We start from the raw sequence: 21,829 nt of genomic DNA, 5'->3' as shown, positions 1-21,829 counted from the left end.
GTAGGGATTTCATGAATTTGAATAATTACGCAGTACCCGCTGCATGCTATTTAAAGGGTTAGAACCAACACTTGCTGGCCAGCGAAAGCTCGGTGGTCTAGTGGAGATGACGCCTGTCCGGTGATCAGGAGGTCGTGGGTTCGAATCCCGTTCGAGTATGTACGCCCATGATTTTTTATCATGGCTACTACTAAAACACTGATCAATTCAGTGCTTATTTACGTCGATGCAGGGCAATTTGTCAATCAGTTGCAATGAATCTTTCAGCTGTAAGCTCTATGATGAATTAATTCAACTTGCTAAAATATCCAGAAAATGACTGTGCACAGTTAATTTGTTATTGTGTCTTGTCTTATGTGTTTCTCCTTTCAATGTAACAATAGACTATAACAAGTACAATCTTGTTTGTTTTCTTTTTTTTTCCAACATCAGATAAAATGAACATATTCTTTTTATCTCTAAATGTTTTCAGCAATAAATTACCAGTACAGAACAGCAGAGAGAGAGAGAGAGAGAGAGAGGTGACTAGTGAAATCCAAAGCAGAGACAAAAGAGAAGCTCTAGCAAAAGACTCGACAATTTAAAGGAGTTTTCAGGCTCTGGGAATAAAAGGACAACAGAGCAATCCCGCTATAACGAGCATGATTATCACAAAATTCTGGTTACAACAAAATAAAAATTCGGGCGGCAACACCATCCGATTTATGTTTTTTACTATTTATTTGTTATAACAAAATCTTGATATAACGAAAGAAAACTGCCAGCCCTGAGGACTTTGTTACAACTGGAGTCCATTTTATTAAATAAAAAAGACTCACTGAATAGGCAGGTTTAGACAAAAACAAAAAACAAAAACAAAAATATGCTTTAGGAATTGAATGATGAACACACAAGACTCTAGGATTTAGAAGGATTTACAACAAATGTCCTTGGGACCCGGTGCTCCCCAGTTTGTTATATCTCTCTTGGGGGCTTAAAAAGCATGGGGATACCATGGAGTGGGCAAGGCTGGCCCAGCTCAGATATATCTGAGAATCCCTGTAACAAACTGTGTATAATAGCTTTTATCACTGATCTCAGTGCATTAGCACACACACAGCCAAGGAATCTTGACTGCAGTCTACCATTACCAATGAATGGATGCCTTGATGCACATATTCGCTAACCTGTGCTGTATGTGGTTTTTGAATGTACCCCAGCAGACAGCAAAAGAATCGCGCCACCGATCACTCCCACTGCTTCCGAGTCTTTGGTCCATTGTCATGAAAAACCACACTCACAGAAGTAACCTAACCACATTGAACACCTGGCTATACCACGTCCTGATCCAGAAAAGATGGCATTTAAGATTTTCAAAGTACTGAGACTTTTGGGTCCTTGTCCTAAGACTGAGGTGGCACACACGCTCCAACCCAAAGCATCTTTTATTAAATGGAAGATTCTCCCGCCTGAACTCTCTGGCAAAAGGGAGACTCTGATTGTACGAACATGGGCCAGCACAATATTGTGTGAACGTAGCACACATCATAAGCATGAAGGGCAATGTCCCCTCGCGGCTGGAGTCCAGGGCTTGCTGAAGGGTGCTGCAAGCTCTAGGGTTGTAGATGCTCTGTGGTGCTATCTTAGCCGTATTTTTGAACAATAACTGTATGTGGTAAAGTAATGTTGGCGGGAAAATGCAGAATCTCTTTAGAAGAAAATACATCTGAAGCGGAAGACATACAGCTTAGAGTGGGAGAAATTCAAACTCGAGCAGGAAAGTGAGAGATTTTGAGAAACTGGCCTCAAAGAGGGATATTTCCCACCACATGCAGGAGAGTTGGAGTCTCTGGGTGATATACGTGTATGGGCATGTTGGGGGGAGAGCTGAAGGCCACCGACTACAGTAGTAGGGCTACAGACCTCGTTTCTGGTTCAAGACCAAGAGGTGGACCCCTCGAGGTCTGGGAAGAGACACCTCCCGGGGACATTAAATCATCTGGGTCCTGTCACATAAAAGTTTAGATCAACCATACATGAGTCAGAGCATCGAACATACATGTAAGTCTCTGACTACTCAATTTTGATTGGCTGATACCTGACTTGTATTTGATTGTCTGACTTACGTTTGATTGCATCTTTTTATGCAACAGTGCCCTGGTCTCATCCACATGGACATCAAAGACTGGGCAGCCTAGACTAAAGACCATGAAGGTAATAAAAAGACCAAGACCATGTAGAGAGAAAAATGGATGTCGAATGATGATAACGATGAAGGATAGAGTGATGGTGATTAAGAGGAAAGAAGGATAGTGAAGTCAGCATATTCCTGACAACGCACTCACCGTGTTTTCCATAGTTCTCCAGTCCCACCTCCTTCATGTTCACCGAGTGGATCTTGCAGAGCACGTCAACCATGGCACGGTAGATGTCTCGTCTCTCAGCAACGCTCATCCCGGGCAGGGTGGGGTCCTCGAACACTCTCCCGCCCACGTACTCCATCACGTAGAATGGCGTTCCCAGCACACTGGCAACAAGATTGCATCATATGTATTATGTGGATTGATATTAGCGGAACACGTCTGTGACTCCTACAGTTTCTGATGTCACATATGAACAAAGACTGAAAGAAAATTAAAAGGAAATTGTACAAACTTTCATTCTTTTTAATGAAAGGTACTGATTTACTTTACTTGTTACTGACAGTTAACATAAAATCATTCCTCCTGCTTTCTGAATGAGGTAAGTCAAGTGCTTTTTCACTATGCTAGAAAAGTACAAATATCAGAAATGTTAAATTTTCTTTATGTTTTCTCCATATCATAGTTCATATGTGACATCACAAAGTGTTGTAGTTTTCTGATCCAGTGATGGTTGCACGAAAACTTTATAAATTCATAACTTTTGAACGGACTGTCCGATTTTCCTTCAACTTCCCTGATGTGTTCTACTAATGTTGGTTCATTCCCTAATTCAAATGTGATCTACATTTGAGTTTTATTCTAATCTGAATAAGGACATCATGTAAAATTGGGGTGGTGATAATGGAAGACTCCCCTGGGTATATGAGACCAAAAGTGCTTTATTATCTTTTGTCACCTGCAATCACACTATACCACAGAACCTCTGATCATATCTATCCACCCAAGTCCTCAGCCCTATGCTTACCTGTCATCCTCGCACAGCCCCAGGAGAGGAGGGACCGGTACCCCGGCCCCACCCAGTGCCTTCATCACCTCGTACTCCCTCTCCACCATGTGGGCCATCGGGAGCAGCTTACCCGGCGGCTTCTTCCGCAGGACCAGCTCCCGCCCGCCGCACCGCAGGAAGTAGGTCGGGTTGGACTGGCCGTGCTTGAACTTGCGGACGGTGAGGGCGCCGTCGCTGGACGCCACGCCCAGCGTGGCCAGGTAAGCCTTCAGGCCGGCCTCGTCCAGCTCCAGGCCTTTGCGGACGGACGTGGTCCCCGGCTGGAAACCCTGGATGGGGAACTGGAGGTGCTGCTGAAGATCTCTGATGCCTTGTTCCGTGTCGTCCACCTACAGGAGATTGAAAATCATGTATTGGGGCATCACCATCCATTCACATTATTCAGACTTTGACTGTTTTCTCACATTTTAACCCCACTTGCCAGGATCCATTCTATACTTATTCTTCTCTTGAACAAAGTCAATGGCCCTATGCATGTACTACACACTAAAGGGTATCCCATGGGTCGACATCAGTGGGGTGGTACAAGTTTTTATATTTGCTTTTATTTTGGGCCACTGCATTTCTTTTTCAGGCCACCAAAATGTCAAATTTTAGGATTTTAGTGGCCCAAACACAGAAAAAAAAGGAAGTGCTGAGCCCTATATTCAAGTGGCAAAATGACAATGCAATATTTACAATAAGCATACCCTTTTGTGCATACTTACCTGAACAAAGCGTAAATTAGATATTTTCTAACAAAATATAATATATTGGTAGCTTAACACCTCAGAAAAAGCACTGATGAGGCAGCAGACAGAACAAAACATCTAGAAAGTACTTCACACAACAAAAACGTAAAGGCATCCCCAGGGGGTTACTAAGGTCTTGCAAACAGCTCACAATCTATGACATCCACACACACACAAAGAGAGACTAAATTAACCCATTTAGGACGCGCCGATTTTGCTCCAACACGCATTTCCCACAGACACCTGCCCCAGTATACTCGGGACTCGTCCTCAACGGGTTAACTATTCCCCCTCACCTCTATCGCCTTGATACCAGCCGCTTTGGCGCCTTTGATGTTGTCCTTCAAGTCATCCAAGAAGACCACCTCATCAGCTGCCATGCCCAGCTGCTCCAGGCACAGGTGGTAGATTTCTGGGTCGGGCTTGGCGTACCCCACACAGCATGACTCAATGATCTGAGGAAACGATAGCAATTTAACATACTCGACATCAAAACTACATTGAATACAAGAATACATTGTATGCTCCATCATGTGTATGCTCATAAGATTACAAACTGTATATAACACAATGCTACAAGCAATCAATGCAGTAATATGCCACGCAGTATGTGGAAGAGACTCCATGAAGAAAATCATCATTCTCTCAACATATAAAACTATTCAAAGAAGAGTACAAAAATACAGTCACAGCTTACAACACACACAGTGTACTGTACCAGAGGGCCGTGCTATTATCATTACCCTGGCATTGGGACATACAAACTTGTATGACAGAAGTGAATGAATACCCATAACACAGAGTATTCTTTACATCCTCATACTGTGGGGCTTTTCAAAACTAAATGCACTACTTACGTGTAACTGGAAATAAATTTAACAGATATAACCAATACTGGTTTCCTTTTCATTTCAGACAGGTTTTTTTTTAATGGTTCACCCATTCTGCTGCAACCACAAACCCTGCATACTGCTTCAAAATTCTGCCGCTATAGGCTTCATTAAGGGTAGTGCTAACTTAAAATCTTCATTAAAAAAAAGTTGATAACAGAAGGTTTCTACTGGGGATTTTTTTCAAAAGAAAAAAATTAAGGACGGTTTGATTTTGCTACGACACGCATTTCCCATAGACACCTGCCTGAGTATACTTGGGACTTGTCCTCAACGGGTAAATGCCACTCTTGCAAAGAAGATTCATTCCAAGTATGCATAGCCACTCGGTCTATTAGCAAACCTTAATCTTTCAACCTACTCTTGGATACAAGCAACCCATACTGATCTTTTTGAAGCAGGAAAAAAACTAAAAAGTAACAGCAGCATGGCTCATCAAGTGATCCTTCCATTTTTATCTGACTACTATGTTCTGTGACATGATGGCATTTTCCAGAACTTTCCTTAATGGGTGCAATGAATGATCAACCCTCTGGGATACACACGACGTGTTCAAACACTACCATGGTACATAATATCAGGATGTTTATGCGACAAACACAGCCTTTTCCCTTGCACTACAGCCAGGTCTTGGTGTGTTTGCTGTACTTGTTGTCACACTTTTGAGGATTCAGCATACAAACAACTTGCTACATTGTTCATTAATTTAGGAGGTTTGGACCCCCTGGGGCCCCCAAGGAAAGCATGGTGCCCATTCAAACACTTTGAAATCTTATCCCCATGGGAATGCTACTTGCCAAGTTTGGTGAAAATCCATTATGTTGTTTTCAGCAAGAAGATGAAAATTTAGGCCCGCATTTGGACATCCCCCTAATTTTCCCATGAACAAACTTGAAACAACAGACATCAATGTACTGACTCATTGTATTAACTTAGCTCAATCACTTCTGGTTCAAGAGAAAATCTGTAAAGATTCCTTACGGTCCAAACACTCGTCTTACTTCCTTTTCCACTGAAGCTGAATTGCTAGGGTTGTTTTCACACCTACCAAGAAAAGTAATTGTAATGCTGAATTACTGAAATGCGGTTGCAACCACAATTCGAATCATCGTTCATTCACACGATCGAGGAAGGCTTTGCAGATTCTGCGGTTTAGACTTTCAGAGCAAGGAAGGAAGGTGTGGCTCCTAACCGAGTTCCCATCAATCGCTCTTGAGCCGTAAGTAGCGCGCATTTTGACTGCTGTGCGAGCATTTGAAAAGCGAAGTCTTTCTGCAGAAGTGGTTGAAAGGTCACCGTAAGCTCCACCCCAAAAAAAGACAACTGGAGGTCAATCTGTTCACACTAGTGTTTGGCTCCGTTATTCTGGCGAAATGTGATTGTCTTTCTACAAAGTCTTTCTGCAGAAGTGGTTGAAAGGTCACCGTAAGCTCCACCCCAAAAAACACAACTGGAGGTCGATCCGTTCACACTACTGTTTAGCTCCGTAATTCTGGTGAAACATGATTGGAAAAACATCTCTGGACCATCATTTGAAACATGATTAGAGTTACAATTTCAAATCACCGTCCGCAATTCCAGTTTGCATTCACACGGCAAGAATGCTTAATTCAAAACATGATTCTAGTGGTACATCATTAAAATCATGTGTCATACTCAGCACTCTAAGTACGTGTGAAAGCAAGGCCTGGTATACTGTTTGAAAAAAGTGCCATCATTATTCTACTAATTGCCAACACGCCACGTTGAACATGATGATGGCCGCTGCATATATTCAAATCTCTCGGAAGCAAAGGGGATTTGGTCGTTTTGTGTGCCTCCCCCGCCTCACGCTCCTTCGAGACACAAGACAAGTTTGATGAGACATCCCTGATTAGTATGCAATAGCCACTGCTGGGGTTCAATGAGGCTCCCAAATTGGCAACCAGTCGATGAGTTTCCATAACAACAAGCAACTTAAGCAATTATTAGGGTGCAGCCTGCACATGATAAGTCCCCATGAGCTGCCCACTTAATCTTCAGCATATAGCAAACTTCTCTTCCTCAATCTTCGGTAACTTTACCATGATGCTCCAACCATTCAAAGCAGCTAGATAAGAACTCAGAAAGAAACATGATAATTCTTCATTGGTGTTTGATGCACCTACAGGTACCCTCGCCATTTCTTTGCACTACTAAAGTACTGTAAAAGGTGGAAATCTTTGCGCAAGTAATTTTTTTTTTTTTGCACTTAGTTGAGTATGATGAAATCTGCATGTTTAAAATTCTGCAGAATAAAACCATAAAATTAATAGTGTTACATATAAACAAGCAAAAAAATAATGTATGCTCTTATTTTCAAACTGATTTTTTTTTTAAATTACGCAAATTGTGCAAAAAATATCCCCTTTACAGTACTCTTGAATATCGAATGATATTTTTGAACTTTGGTTGAAAAGGTTACAGTTTGTATCGAAGAAAACAACACCTACACATGTACATAAATCTTGTAAAACGCATCCTCTTTTCTGGGGAAAAATATTAAAAACAAAAACAAAATCTTTCTTCTGTTCTGGTAAAGAGGTTTAAAGAAAACTGCACTGAAGTTGAGAACAAAGATTTTCTCATGTCATTGTCAATTGATGTGCATGATCATGTCGGGGATTTGCACTCATACAGACAACTCTTTGAGAGTATAGCAAAGTGTGCCAGTGTTCATCAATCATTTGGGATGCTTTGAAAAGGTATTACCCTACCCTTGTCATCTCATTCTTAATTCGCCAGGTCACCACACTCACAAATTCATCCCGCCATCATCACAGTCTAAAACTGATCCTCCCCGGGAATAGAAATCTATAAAGCAAAGGTCCAGATAACTAAGCTGTCAGCCCCATGGGTATAATCTCGAGTTAAGCATGGCTCAGAGCCTGGTATGCCATCTTAAAACTGCTTTCTCAGAGGTTTTAGAGATGAAAAGCTTTTACCTACAAGTTATAGAAATTTACTCTGAAGTGACGGATACACCTGTTCACGATGGGACAGAATATGTAATATGCCAAAAGAAACAGAAGATACATAGAAAAAAAATACATACAATTCTTTGGGGTTTGTTGAATTTTTCTTCTCATGTCGGGGTTAAAGGGTCGGAATATTTTCCTTTATGTTATGTTATTGAGGCTGCAAACCAGCAGCAGATGCGTGTATTGTGAGCAAGATCAACATCACTCTTGTCCTCATTACCATCATCATCATTAGTCAAACAGGTAGGATGAGGCAGGGGATGTGGAACATGGGGGGGGGGGGGCACTGCAGCACACACACACACATACTACATACTTTTGACTCTTCAAGGCACACACACAAAAAAGAAATGTTGCTATGACGACTGGTATGCCTCTGCCATAATGCATGATTCTCCTAACAGGTCTATAGTACGTCTTGACAATGTGTTTAATGACAGTTTAACACAAGTATTTGTTTTAAGTTCATCTTGTCACTGCCAGCAACCAGGGACAGCCTGGTAGTAGTGTCACCACCCGGAAAGCAGTAGATGACAGGTTCAAGTCCCACTGATTCCCTTTTTCCGACATGTTTGTTAAATTACAGATCAGCAGTTGCAATCATACAAATTATTTCACGTGAAGAGGGAGACAAATTGAAGAAAATTCACACCTCAGGTTTCTCACTATTTCACAAAAAAGTTGTAAGCCTGAAGTCCCATCTCAACCAAAACTATACTATCTCTTCGAGCATAGTGTATGAACAGGGCTGGAAATAAGCTGCTTTACGAATAGTGGAGGTCAAGGTTTACAATGAGCATGGAAGTCCTGTTGCTAACTGACAGTGGATGGAAATGACAAAAATGCTATAAACTACAATATATCTACTTTGACACAATTGTGTAATTGCACTCTACACTGTCACACATGGATGTGAGATTTGCTTCTCATAATTTCACAGCAATGAGTTTTCTATACATTGCTTGAAGAGAGACCGGGGATTCATCAAAAGTAGAATCAAACACATATGAATGAATAAAAATTAGCTTGGCAAGCTTTGGGAAATAAAGCATAATATGGATAATTGAAAGTTTAAGAAGGGGAGAAAAAATGGCAAGCTACTTGCAGTTTATTTTCTTTTTTTCTTTTTGTTCTGCTTACATTTCCTTTACCAGAGAAGAGGGATTTGCATGACATATTTATTAAAAGTGTAAAAAAAAAGGAAGATGAGTCTGTACTTGCATGAGGATTAGTGAGAGTTATCTGCTGCAGTCCTTGTTTCTGCCTCAAGGGACAGAAACTAAGCCCCTCGTCAATCACCCTCTTGTATCTGAAGTACGACCAGAGTGCTTAATATGCCGACATGGCTTTTTAAACCCCCAACAAAATCTTCCACCACAGGTGGTTCTTCAAACAACACTAGTAAAATATTTACCAGAATCTGCTACAATTGAAGTTTAGAGGCATATCGTCGCTGGGGCGACAAGACCTCATATCTCAAAAATGTCAAATGTTCAGTAGAGCCAAAAAACATGGCGGCCAAAGCACTATACTGAATGGGATAGCCGTTCCTTTGACATGCCGTGGTGGCTTCATTTTTGGGGTAAGACAGCTGGGATTTGGACAGGACATCACTTAACCGATTATTTGACCACTAATGCAAAAAAGTCATTTTCACCAAAATTTGAGATACAAGGTCTTGTCACCCCAGCGACGATATGTACTACAACAGCTTTTGGCTTTCTTTGTCTGTGTGTTTGTTTGTTTGGTATGGTTTTTTTAATCAGCAAAAAACAACAACAACAACCTCTGGAGAAGAAAATGAAACATTTATAGCAGGATCACTATGCTTTGTGTGTGTGTGTGTGTGTGTGTGTGTGTGTGTGTGTGTGTGTGTGTGTGTGTGCTGATTTTGAAGTGAAGGGAGACTTCAAACAAGCCCACTGAGATGATCTATTATACATTATAAGCTTTTTGAAGATCAACTGGCAGTCTTCTTTAAACTTGGCTGAGAAAACTAGAGACTGTAACTTAGCCAAGGAGCATATTTTTCTTTTCTTATTCATAGACCAAAGATGATCTTTTTTAAAGGGATGGTGTAGTATTGGTTGAGGTGAGGATTCAGCTTTTAACTTTTTTTTTGCGAGATACTTAGAAACCACTTTATGAAATGTTAAGAGGCATACAATTCCAGGAGGAATTCAAAGTTTATTTGATGAAAATCGGTGCTGAAAAAGCTGAGATATCCAAAACAAAGCAAAACAAAGCGACCCTTATAAAAGGTGGGTCCCAACTTTTATTAGGATCACTTTGGTTTGGATATCTCAGCCAGTTCAAAACCAATTTTCATCAAATAAACTTTGAATTCTTCTCAGAATTATATGCTCTTTCATATTTCACAAGAGGTTTCTCATTCTCCAAAAAAAAAAAAAAAATCATCAAAAACGTTGGAAACCTGAAACCCCATTTCAGCCAGAACTGTACCATCACTCTAAACTCCATGTAATGGTGACAATACAATCTATTTGACAGATAACTTTTTAAATCTAAACTATCAAATCATTTACAAACATTCTCTTTTTATGGGAGATCAATCATCCTGCACTCAATTACATTCCTCTGTAAATGTGCCTGAAAGAAGGCATAAAAGTACCATTCTCTTTGCGTTAAAAATGATGCATTATTTCTGGTTACAATATGGATTGCGACCCAAATTTTGTAAGTTTTACAGTTTGAACAGAAAAATTGCAATACTATGTGCAATTTTTTGCTAATAGAGGCAAAGTTGTACTGTAACAGTGAGGACAGTGCAGCAAAAAATGTAAGAATCTTAAATCCCACAATGCACCACATGTGGTGCTTCTTGCTTTTTTTAGCAGCTGTGGGTTACCATGGTATATCAAATTAGCATTGTGATGTAGTCAGCATACCATTATTCATGTACTATGCATGTCACCTTCAAAATAATCGCGACCCTTTTTTCGAAATTTTTTTAGTGTGAATTGTGAATCAAAAGGATGTGACCCAGGTCACGAAATTTCGAAAATATTTACAATGAGAACAGTACTTAAAGACTGAGCTTCAATGCCATATGAATGACGATCATGAAGTGTTTTAGAAACACTACCATGGGAATTTTTTTTACAGCACTATCTATGCCACATCACTGTAAAAGCTGACTTTGTTAGAAAAAATAATGAATAATCTTGGACAAACAAAATGGTATAAAGGAAATGCAGAAAAACATAATTCAGATGCTGATACTGGCAGATATTAGTGAATGTTCAACTTTAGCTTGTTGGTGAATGTTACACACAACATAACTGTTCAGGTGTCAGTCTGTGCACTATAATTTTCTGGGTAAGCAAAAGGGCAATTCCACGGTAACGGAAGGACATTCAGACAGAATTTTCACAGTTTAAAAAAGTACTCTAAGAAAAGTTTGATGGATACAGCATTTTATACTTTATAGATGTAATACCAGAGCCAAAGACTATGATTTCCACCAATATTTTTGTCATACCTGCTAAAGAGTAATGAAATATGCATATTAATGAGGTCGGTAACGGAAGGACATCAAAATGGACATGGGTTTTCAGGCAAATTAGTTTTCATCAAAACTCTGTGAAGTTTATGGAACTATCTTAATTTATTGGTATACAGTTTAATTGCCATAGTTTTAGCTATAATGGAATATATCTGACTTTCTAATATGTTTACTTATTTTTTAATTAGACAACATAATGTCCATGTGTGTTTGGTAACGGAAGGATGGTAACGGAAGGACATGCAGATTGTCTGTGCAAAGTGTATGGGGAAGATGGGTTATGGTTAGTTTTTATTAAACCTCTCTAAGGTTAATAATTTTTTCATATGTGGCAGGTACAGTTTGATCCAAATAGTTTTAGCTTTACTTTTATGTATTCAACTTTGAAACATGTCAACTGGTTTTTTAATTACAACACAGTGTTTTCATTAATGTATGGTAACGGAAGGACAAAGAGCTTTGTGTGCATACAGTGAAGGATGTTATTTCCAACTTTAACGTTAATCCTTGTAGTCCAATGTGATATTTTTTCTTTCTTTGGCTTAATCCCCCAAATAGCCAAATCTTATGGACCCATTTTACGGCAGGGGGTGGTGGGGGTCTTGGGGGCTTATCCCTAGCCCCCCCCCCCCCCCCCATCTCGTACACTGTTTGCATAATCATGACGGACCAGCTGAAGAACAGCCATTGACTGAAGCCGGTTCCGTGCGAAAATAAAATATAAACCGAACTGAACTGAACTGATTAAAATCTGCACACATCACCCTGGAGAGTAATCTACACGAGACCATAGTTAGATTGTTCAAAATACTGCTAATTCCTAATGAATTGATTATGCAAATTTATTCAATAAATTATATTTTAGCCCATAGAACACTAATTTGTGAAGCAATTTACAGACATTTTTTGGTGTGGATCTTCATTTTGAGGTATTTAACAAATGTAACTAGTGATAAAAATTGTAAAATCAATCTCAATTCTTTTACTTGGTATTGTTTCTTGAATTTCTTTTGTATTTCTTTGTTTTTTCCTTTTGTTTTTTTTTTCAAAGGAAATTGTCACAGACCACTTTTTAACCATAGTTAGGCAAAAGTCAAATAATCAAAGTGATCAAAAGAAAAAAATTATCAGATATTTATGAGTTTTATGAAAGAGCACTATTTCCCATAGGGTTTGTACACAAAATTACAAAATTGAGCCAATTTTGGGTCGACCCGCATTTAGGAAAGAGGTGTGGCTTCATTTGTCATTTGAATTTAGTCAAGGGTACTTACAGTAGGTTCTGACACATTTGTGTTCTCATCTTAGGGACATTAAATAGCTAAAAACAGACTCTAAATCCTTCCGTTACCACAACTTTGTCCTTCCGTTACCAGCTTCGGTAACGGAAGGACATTTTTTATTTATTTATAATAAATCAAAGAGGAGGGGTTTCATGGATGGATGGGTGCCAAGTTATAGGCCTACCTAAACTTGCTTTGCACTGAAAATTTTATAGTTTTTATATTACTATTTTTGATAAAATATTAAAAAGACCTCTTTTTATGGTAACGGAAGGACAAAATACAAGGTCACCTTTAGGAAGTCACTGAAGCGTAACAAATCGTGGAAACCGTAAAAATATTAAATAAACTGTTTCTTTCATAATTACTAAGTTCTAAATATAACAATTCATAACATTTATTTCTCAAATATTGAATACAGGCCATGCTACATTTGTATTATAATTTATGCCTTTTTGAAAATTAATAAGGTTAGTTAAACAATTGAAAAATTGACCCCGAATATGTTATAAAACTAAATATTTTTACTCAAATTCATAAAATTCAAACTTTAAGCTTTCATTTGATACCAAAATTGCGTGGGAAATATGAATTTGAAATTTTAGATGTCATGTCCACTTTGGCGTGGAATTGCCCAAAAAAAAAAAAGGCATATATTGACTTTAATCTGACCGGCATAATATTGACTCGCATAAGTCGACCAATGGCCTAAAACAGTCGAAGGTCTTTTCAAGTCCTCCTCTCTCTATATATTCTAATGATTTTCAAACCTCGGACACATGTAAGTCTGATTTTCTCTGAGTCGAAGCTATTTCTTCAGTCCAAATAGATTCAACTTAAATGGGTAAGGTTGACTGTAAAAAGTGAGAAAATATCTTTTTATTTTCTGCCTCAGGTAGAAATCATCATACACGGAGCAGGAATTATGTCCATTTATACCTCCCTCGGTACAACTGTCCATCAAATCATCACTAAAGAAAAGTGCACACAATAAAATCTAACTTGTGATATTTTACTCACTTGTTCTCAAAGAAGTATGTTGGGGGGGGGGGGGAGGGGGAGATGTCAGTAAATCTCAGGTACACTATGTACCTGGTACTTTGCCTACAGAGTTTTAAGTGTGGCGATGCGGAAAATGCAGAACGCAGAATCATCAAACTTCTAAGAGGTAGTTGCCATGGCAGCCGACAGAAAATGGAAAGCACACATCAAAAAAAATAATAAAAAAATAACAATAACAGAGTGGTTTGCTAGAAGTAGCCTCTAATGGGGAAAAGATCACCCTTATCTTAGACTGCACTCAAACACACAGTATCTGTTATTTTTGACGTACTGGTATTACATCCAAGAAGTGAGGGTGTGTGTGTGTGTGTGTGTGTGTGTGTGTCTTGGGAAGGGGTGGGTGTGAAAAATTTGACTGAAGCCTGCTGATACACATTTATACAGTATGTCCCCCCCAAAAAAAAAATTACAATCAGATTTTTGCATTGATAACACCCAATACATGTATGCAATATGATCAAACTGTCTAAATGCTACTTCAGAGTCTCAACATAACATCTTCTCTATTTTGCAGAAAACCCCATTCAATTTAGTTAAGCAATCACAGAGAAATGTGGATTGTTGTAAAGCATGTCATGAGTCTGATTCTTCCAAGTTTAGCACTTTGATGCCCTTGGAACTGCCTATTAATGTGTAAACACAACAGACAAAACTTGGAGGAAAGGGATGCCTGACATGCTCTACAAAAATCCTAATTTGTCTTTGACCACTGAAGCAACTTGAATGGGGTTTTCTGTAAGATGTGGGCAATGAGTTATAGTTTCATACCCTGAAATTGTATTTAGATTGATTCACTATCTTTAAAGTTATCGTTGCCAAGGGTACCGTTGTAATTTTTTGGGGACATACAGTATACTTGTAGTCGAGAATGCAAAGAATACACAAAAGGCCAGAAGAACTACAACACCACATATCCACTTGCCGTGGGCTAACTAAAAACTACCCCGGTATTCTAGATGGGCAAATGATATGGATTTGGAATAGGCAGTTAAAAAGTAAAAAATAATGGGCTTGCCAAAATGTTTATTACGGCTGGAGAAAAAAACTAAAAATGTCGCTACGGCGACTGGTGTATGCCTCCGCCATAATGCATGGTTCTCCTAATAGGTATATAGTACAATGTCTTGACAATGTGTGATGACAGTTTCACACAATTGGCAAAATATTAAAATGACAGGTTAGCCACAAATGTGCTGAATGTTCACTTTCCTAGAACTAGGTTCAATTGGATGAATGATTAAAACGTCAGAGTGCAGGTATTTGGGGGAACTGATGATTTTCACTTGACTTTTGACCCTTTTACAAGTTTATGCATTGAGTAATTTTCAAGGTATTGAGAAAAAGTATAATTTCAGTATCAAATGGTAAAATAGTATTATCGAAACCTGGCCTTTGACCTTTGACCCCACAGTTCCAAAGAGAATCACTGTTAGGTAGAACATGCATAAATATGTAAGTTTCATGACAATACCTTGAGTTACTTTTGAGATATGGAGGAAAAAGTGCAATTTAGCACTTTCACTTGACCTTTGACCTTTTGGCAAGAAACTTCCCACAGAATATATATTGGGTTATACATGCATACATCAAGTTTAAAAAAAAAAAATCCTTCAGGCATTGCATAAATATAAGGAAAGTAGTTATATTTTGAGGAGTTGACCTTGACCTTTGACCCCCTGACCTTTGATCCATGACCCCCAACTTCCCAAGATAATCACTGCCCATCGGTACAAGCATATATACTAAGTTCCATGAAGATACCTTGAACCATTTGCGAGATATGGAGAAAAACATGAAATTTCAATTTTTTTTCACAAAATAACCTGTGACCTTTGACCTTCGACCCTGTGACCCTAAAATCCACACAAAGTATCATCCCCCAAGGATATACCCTCATACCAAGTTTGATGCAAAACCACCACACGGTTCTTGAGATATCGACAAAAACAAAACGGGACGGACGGACGGACGGACGGACAACCCGAAAACATAATGCCTCCGGCCACTTCGTTGGCGGAGGCATAAAAAAGAATACAATGAAAGTCAGGTACTTGACATCTTGTTTGCTCAGACACTTGACGCTGTGGAAGTCAAGTCACATTTTGGTACTGTTTGGTGGGGGGGAGCAGTCATTACAAGAGAAATTGCATGTAATTTCAGATACGGAAAATCTGTCTTGATCTTTTTTTTTTTTTTTTTTAGGTCTCACAAATGCAAGACTTACAATTGCAATAACAAACGTTTCCTGCACATCATGTAGAGTACTAAATTGTAGTATCCTGCACATCATGTAGAGTACTAAATTGTAATAACCTCACAGAGAGGTCAGACTAGGTATATATTGTGTATCATGAATCTGCTGTGTGATTAATGGTGGGAAAAGCTCAGTCATTTAAACAGTTTTATGGCAGTAAATTATGCGAGTGGAAAAGTCTTGAAGTTCTGTAAAAGTGGATACTTTGGCATGAGTAATGTTTCCCACTCGGCTGGTTGAAGTGAGTATCGCATGTTACATTTCCGGAAAATTAGAATATGAACGTATTCCATACAGGAAGCAAAACTGTTTGCATGCTTTTATTTTCATTCAAGGTGTATGTTGTGCGAAATGCGCAAAAATTGCCACACTGCGAAAATTTCCTTGTGTGTGTGTGTGTGTGTTTTCGTTGAAAAAAAAAAATGGCAAAGTAAAAACCTGTAGCAGAGAACAAATTCAGTGCCTGTCCTTCCTTGGTTCTTGCCTTCTCACATGTGGCAATGTAATGAACCTTCACACTCTAAACCAAACCTCACAATAGAATACTGCATGTCCCCCCCCCCCCAAAAAAAAGGGTACCCTCCGCAATTATCACATTAAAAATAATGAATCAATCCAAATACAATTTCAGGGTATGAAACTACTGTATAACTTATTACCCACGTCTTGCAAAGAACCCCATCAGATTTACTTCAGTGGTCAGAGATATGAGGATTTTTGTAGATCATGTCAGGAATCCCTTCAATCCAAGTTCTGTCCATTGTGTTCACACATTGATATGCAGTTCCAAGAGCATCCAAGTGCTAAACATGGAAGGATCACATCCATGACATGCTTCACAACAATTCACATTTCTCTGTGACCACTTAACCAAATTAAATGGGGTTTTCTGGAAAACATAGGAAAGATGTCATACTTTTTGGATCTTGAAATAGCATGCAGACAGTTTAATCATAATGGAAATTATCAATGCAAAAATCTGATTGTAATTTTTTTGGGGGACATACTGTATAGTACTGTAGCCACCATATATTTAGCAAGTCTATTTTTTTTTTTTTGGGGGGGGGGGAATCTGGACTTCGCAACAATTTTGCAAGTGGTTAAATTCACGATAGTTGAGTCCAGCAATGGATGGAGAAATTGGTATCATTCACTCATTTTCAGGACGCAAAATATGCACTTCTGCATCGAAAAAACAAAAATGCTAAAAATTTACGCAAAGGCATGGACAATTGCCCGGAATACAAAGTACAATGTATTCCTATTCAGATAATTCAATGATCATTTGAATAAAGCAGGCATTCACAATACTTGTACTAATTACCATGTACTAGCACATGCACAAACATGATTTATGTGCATTATCATGTTCCTATGCCATGCATACATTGTACGTTGTACTTGTACTGCTATTAAAGGTACACACATTGGAATCAGAGCTAATATTTTTTGTGTAAATCGTTTGATCCAGCTGTTCTAGATACTGAAGATATGGTGCACATGCTTGCAAACTCATTACAGAGTACATGATTATATAATTACACAATCTTCCAAATATCAAAAGCTAATAACAGTTGATAGAAAATATTTGGGAAGGGATGTTCAAACACTCACAACCACACAAGTATATATGATACACATACCAAAACAAAAGAGTAAAAAAAATGAATACTCTAATTTTATACTGAACATGATACAAATAACTAAGATGGTGACATGTCAGGAAAAGATAAAACGAAAGAAAAGAATTTTGTTTATAAAACATATCAAGTCATAAATGACTTTTTAGGAAGACTAGTAAGATGATTTTATAAGAAAACTAGAAATGTCGCTTTGGCGACTGGTATGCCTCCGCCATAATGCATGATTTTCCCAATAGGTCTAGATAGTACATGTGGACAATGTGTGATTACATTTTCACAAAATTGGCAAAATATTGAAATGACAAGTTTGTCACAAATGTGTTGAATGTTCACCTTCCTTGACCTAGGTTTAATTGGATGAATAGGAGAGCATGTATCCAGGGATTTAAGGACTTTAACTCGACTTTGACCCATTCATACATTTAGGCATTGAGTAATTTTCAAGGTACAGGTGTGGAGAAAAAGTGCAATTTCTGAATTGAATAGTAAATTGTTACCATTTTCATCTGGCCCTTGACCCTAAAATTCATTTATAATCACTTTCAGGTAGAACATGCATAATATATGTACTAAGTTTCAAGATAACTTGAGCCACTTCGAGATATGGAGGAAAAAGTTAGTTCAGCAATTTCACTTGATCTTTGACCTTTTGACCTTTGAGGCAAAAAAAGAAGAAAAAAAAAAACTTTCCAGAGAATTTCTATTAGGTTACACATGCATACACCAAGTGTAAAAAAATAATAACCCTGCTGGCATTGCATAAATATGAGGGAAATAGTAAAATTTTGAAGTGTTGTACTTGACCTTTGATCCCTGACCTTTGACCCCGTGAACCCTACATTCTCTAGATAATCACTTCCAGTCAGTACATGTATATACTATGTTCCATGAAGATAACTTGAACAATTTTCCAAGGCATGGAGAAACTAGAAATGTCGCTTTGGCGACTGGTATGCCTCCGCCATAATGCATGATTTTCCCAATAGGTCTAGATAGTACATGTGGACAATGTGTGATTACATTTTCAAAAAATTGGCAAAATATTGAAATGACAAGTTTGTCACAAATGTGTTGAATGTTCACCTTCCTTGACCTAGGTTTAATTGGATGAATAGGAGAGCATGTATCTAGGGATTTAAGGACTTTAACTCGACTTTGACCCATTCATACATTCAGGCATTGAGTAATTTTCAAGGTACAGGTGTGGAGAAAAAGTGCAATTTCTGAATTGAATAGTAAATTGTTACCATTTTCATCTGGCCCTTGACCCTAAAATTCATAAGATAATCACTTTCAGGTAGAACATGCATAATATGTACTAAGTTTCAAGATAACTTGAGCCACTTCCGAGATATGGAGGAAAAAGTTAGTTCAGCACTTTCACTTGATCTTTGACCTTTTGACCTTTGAGGCAAAAAAAGAAGAAAAAAAAAACTTTCCAGAGAATTTCTACTAGGTTACACATGTATGCATACACCAAGTGTAAAAAAAAAAATAACCCTGCTGGCACTGCATGATAGGAGGGAAATAGTAAAATTTTGAAGTGTTGCACTTGACCTTTGACCCCATGAACCCTACATTCTCTAGATAATCACTTCCAGTCAGTATATGTATATACTATGTTCCATGAAGATACCTTGAACAATTTTCCAAGGTATGGAGAAAAAAAAAAGTTTTAATATTTTACTGACCGTTTGACCTTTGACCTTTGACCTTTGACCTCATGACCCAAACTTTCACCAGAGAATCTTAATTGGGTAATACATGTATACACTAAGTTTCAAGAAAATATCTTCAGGCATTCAATAGATATGGTGGAAATAGTGAAATTTTATGTATTTGACCCTGACCTTTTGACCTTTGACCTTTGACCTCATGACCCAAACTTTCACCAGAGAATCTTAATTGGGTAATACATGTATACACTAAGTTTCAAGAAAATATCTTCAGGCATTCAATAAATATGGTGGAAATAGTGAAATTTTATGTATTTGACCTTGACCTTTTGACCTTTGACCTTGAGCATGTGCACTCAAAAGTTGATAGGCACAACTTCACCCCCTAATACACATACATGCCAAGTTTCATTAGGATACCTCAACGGGTTTTAATAGTTACCTTGTCCACAAAATTCATTACGGACGGACGGAAGGACGGACGGACGGACGGACGGACGGACGGACGGACGGACGGACGGAAGGACGGACGGACGGACGGACGGACGGACAACCCGAAAACACAATGCCTGCGGCACCACTTCGTGGCGGAGGCATAAAAAAAGAAGTTTTGATATTTTTACTTGACCTTTTGACCTTTGACCTTTGACCTCATGACCCAAACTTTCACCAGAGAATCTTAATTGGGTAATACATGTATACACTAAGTTTCAAGAAAATATCTTCAGGCATTCAATAGATATGGCGAAAATAGTGAAATTTCATGTATTTGACCCTGACCTTTTGACCTTTGACCTTTGACTTCATGATGCAAACTTTCACCAGAGAATCTTAATTGGGTAATACATGTATACACTAAGTTTCAAGAAAATATCTTCAGGCATTCAATAGATATGGTGGAAATAGTGAAATTTTATGTATTTGACCTTGACCTTTTGACCTTTGACCTTGAGCATGTGCACCCAAAAGTTGATAGGCACAACTTCACCCCCTAATACACATACATGCCAAGTTTCATTAGGATACCTCAACAGGTTTTGATAGTTACCTTGTCCACAAAATTCATTACGGACGGACGGAAGGACGGACGGACGGACGGACGGACAACCCGAAAACATAATGCCTCCGGCACCACTTCGTGGCGGAGGCATAAAAAAAAACAGATACAGCAGAAAAAAGGGAAATCCTAGGTGATAACAGTGTTGTTTTTGTTAGGCAAGCAAGGATATAATTAGAGTTTCAATTGAAAACTTGGTCAAGCTCTGCATCAACTAACTTAAGCCAAAGTCACCTAAGGGCTGCATTCTGAGATGATTGAGTGGTTTTATATCAGACAGATAAAAGGAGACAGTAAACTTTGAATTAGGATGTGATCCTCACTTGAAAGTGAACATCTTACTGCATCAGGTTTGAGTTTCTTCAGTTTGTCTCCCTCTATAAATTTGTCTCCCTCTACAAGTTTGTCTCCCTCTACATCTTACTGCATCTTTTGGCATATACAATGTATATGTATAAAGCATAATGGCAAGTTTTCAAGACTTTTAAAAGAACAGGTCAAGAAGAGGGGTGTGTCATCAAACATTTCTGGGGTTTTGAAACCCCCCCCCCCCCATATTCTTTACAATATATCTTGTAGAATTGCAGCTTTTTGTGTATCAAAACAAATCCTTCCTCTGCATGACCAGTACAGGATGAATTCTGTATGAACTCTTAAAACACTTGAGAGCAGATGTTTGTGCATGCACATACCGTATAAGTACTGTATGGCGTACATTGTGTTACAATGTGTTAGGAAACTTACAAACAATATTTTAAAAATGGCTGCACAAGGAACCTTGTGTACAAAGACTTGTGTATATTGTTTCCTTCCAGCAGTCCATGTAGATAGGTCTGACTGTTTTTATGAGTGTGTGATGTCCTGTTGTATCCATCAACGCAACCGCCCGTTTGTCCAGAAGCTAAATTAGTTCACATCAGTGTAAGATAAACAGGCTGGGAAGTCAAACATAGCATACTGTAAAAGTGGATATTTTCGTGCGACTAATTTTTCGCGCTCGGCGGGGTAAGAAGAGTTTCGCATGTTTTTAATTCCGCAGATTCAAGACCTCAACTACTGGAACATATGGCAGGCAGAAATATTTGCATGCTTTTATTTTCGCGCTAGTTTCTGGTTGCGCGAAATGCACGAAAATTTCAACAACGCGAAAATTTCCACTTTTACAGTACCGGGTCAAAGGATCACCACGAGAGGTGGCATTGTTACCCTACAAAAGGTGCAGTCACATCAGAATTTACCGCACATGCTATTACCGGTAAATACCACAGTAATTCATTGTCACCAAGCGTTGTCATTGAGTGAAATACTGCGATAATGGATACTGCTGTAATTCAGTTGGTATCGTTCTCATTCCAAATACACCATGGCATTTCTGGCCCCAGAAGTCCACCTCTCTATTAAAGCCACTGATTACCATTGGGAGCACTGACTGAAAAAAATGTTCATGTTATCACATTTGATGCATATAAGTATGGTTCAGCTTAACATCACAAAATATCCAACAATGAAATTTTGCAAT

At 38.6% G+C, this 21,829-nt stretch overlaps 1 protein-coding gene across 1 annotated transcript in view; it reads right to left on the bottom strand.

The window, feature by feature from the left end:
* Positions 1-21,829, bottom strand: part of LOC140227827 (acyl-CoA dehydrogenase family member 10-like) — a 73,073-nt gene that overhangs the window by 25,539 nt on the left and 25,705 nt on the right. The window contains exons 4-6 of the mRNA XM_072308220.1: positions 4,217-4,375; positions 3,148-3,518; positions 2,325-2,506 (exon numbers count right to left, since the gene is read on the bottom strand). Coding sequence (XP_072164321.1) covers positions 2,325-2,506; positions 3,148-3,518; positions 4,217-4,375 — 712 coding nt within the window. The remainder of the gene's footprint in view (positions 1-2,324; positions 2,507-3,147; positions 3,519-4,216; positions 4,376-21,829) is intronic.

This window comes from Diadema setosum, chromosome 4 (assembly GCF_964275005.1).
Source record: "Diadema setosum chromosome 4, eeDiaSeto1, whole genome shotgun sequence".
Taxonomy (NCBI): domain Eukaryota; kingdom Metazoa; phylum Echinodermata; class Echinoidea; order Diadematoida; family Diadematidae; genus Diadema; species Diadema setosum.
This window is presented reverse-complemented; position numbering and strand designations above follow the sequence as displayed.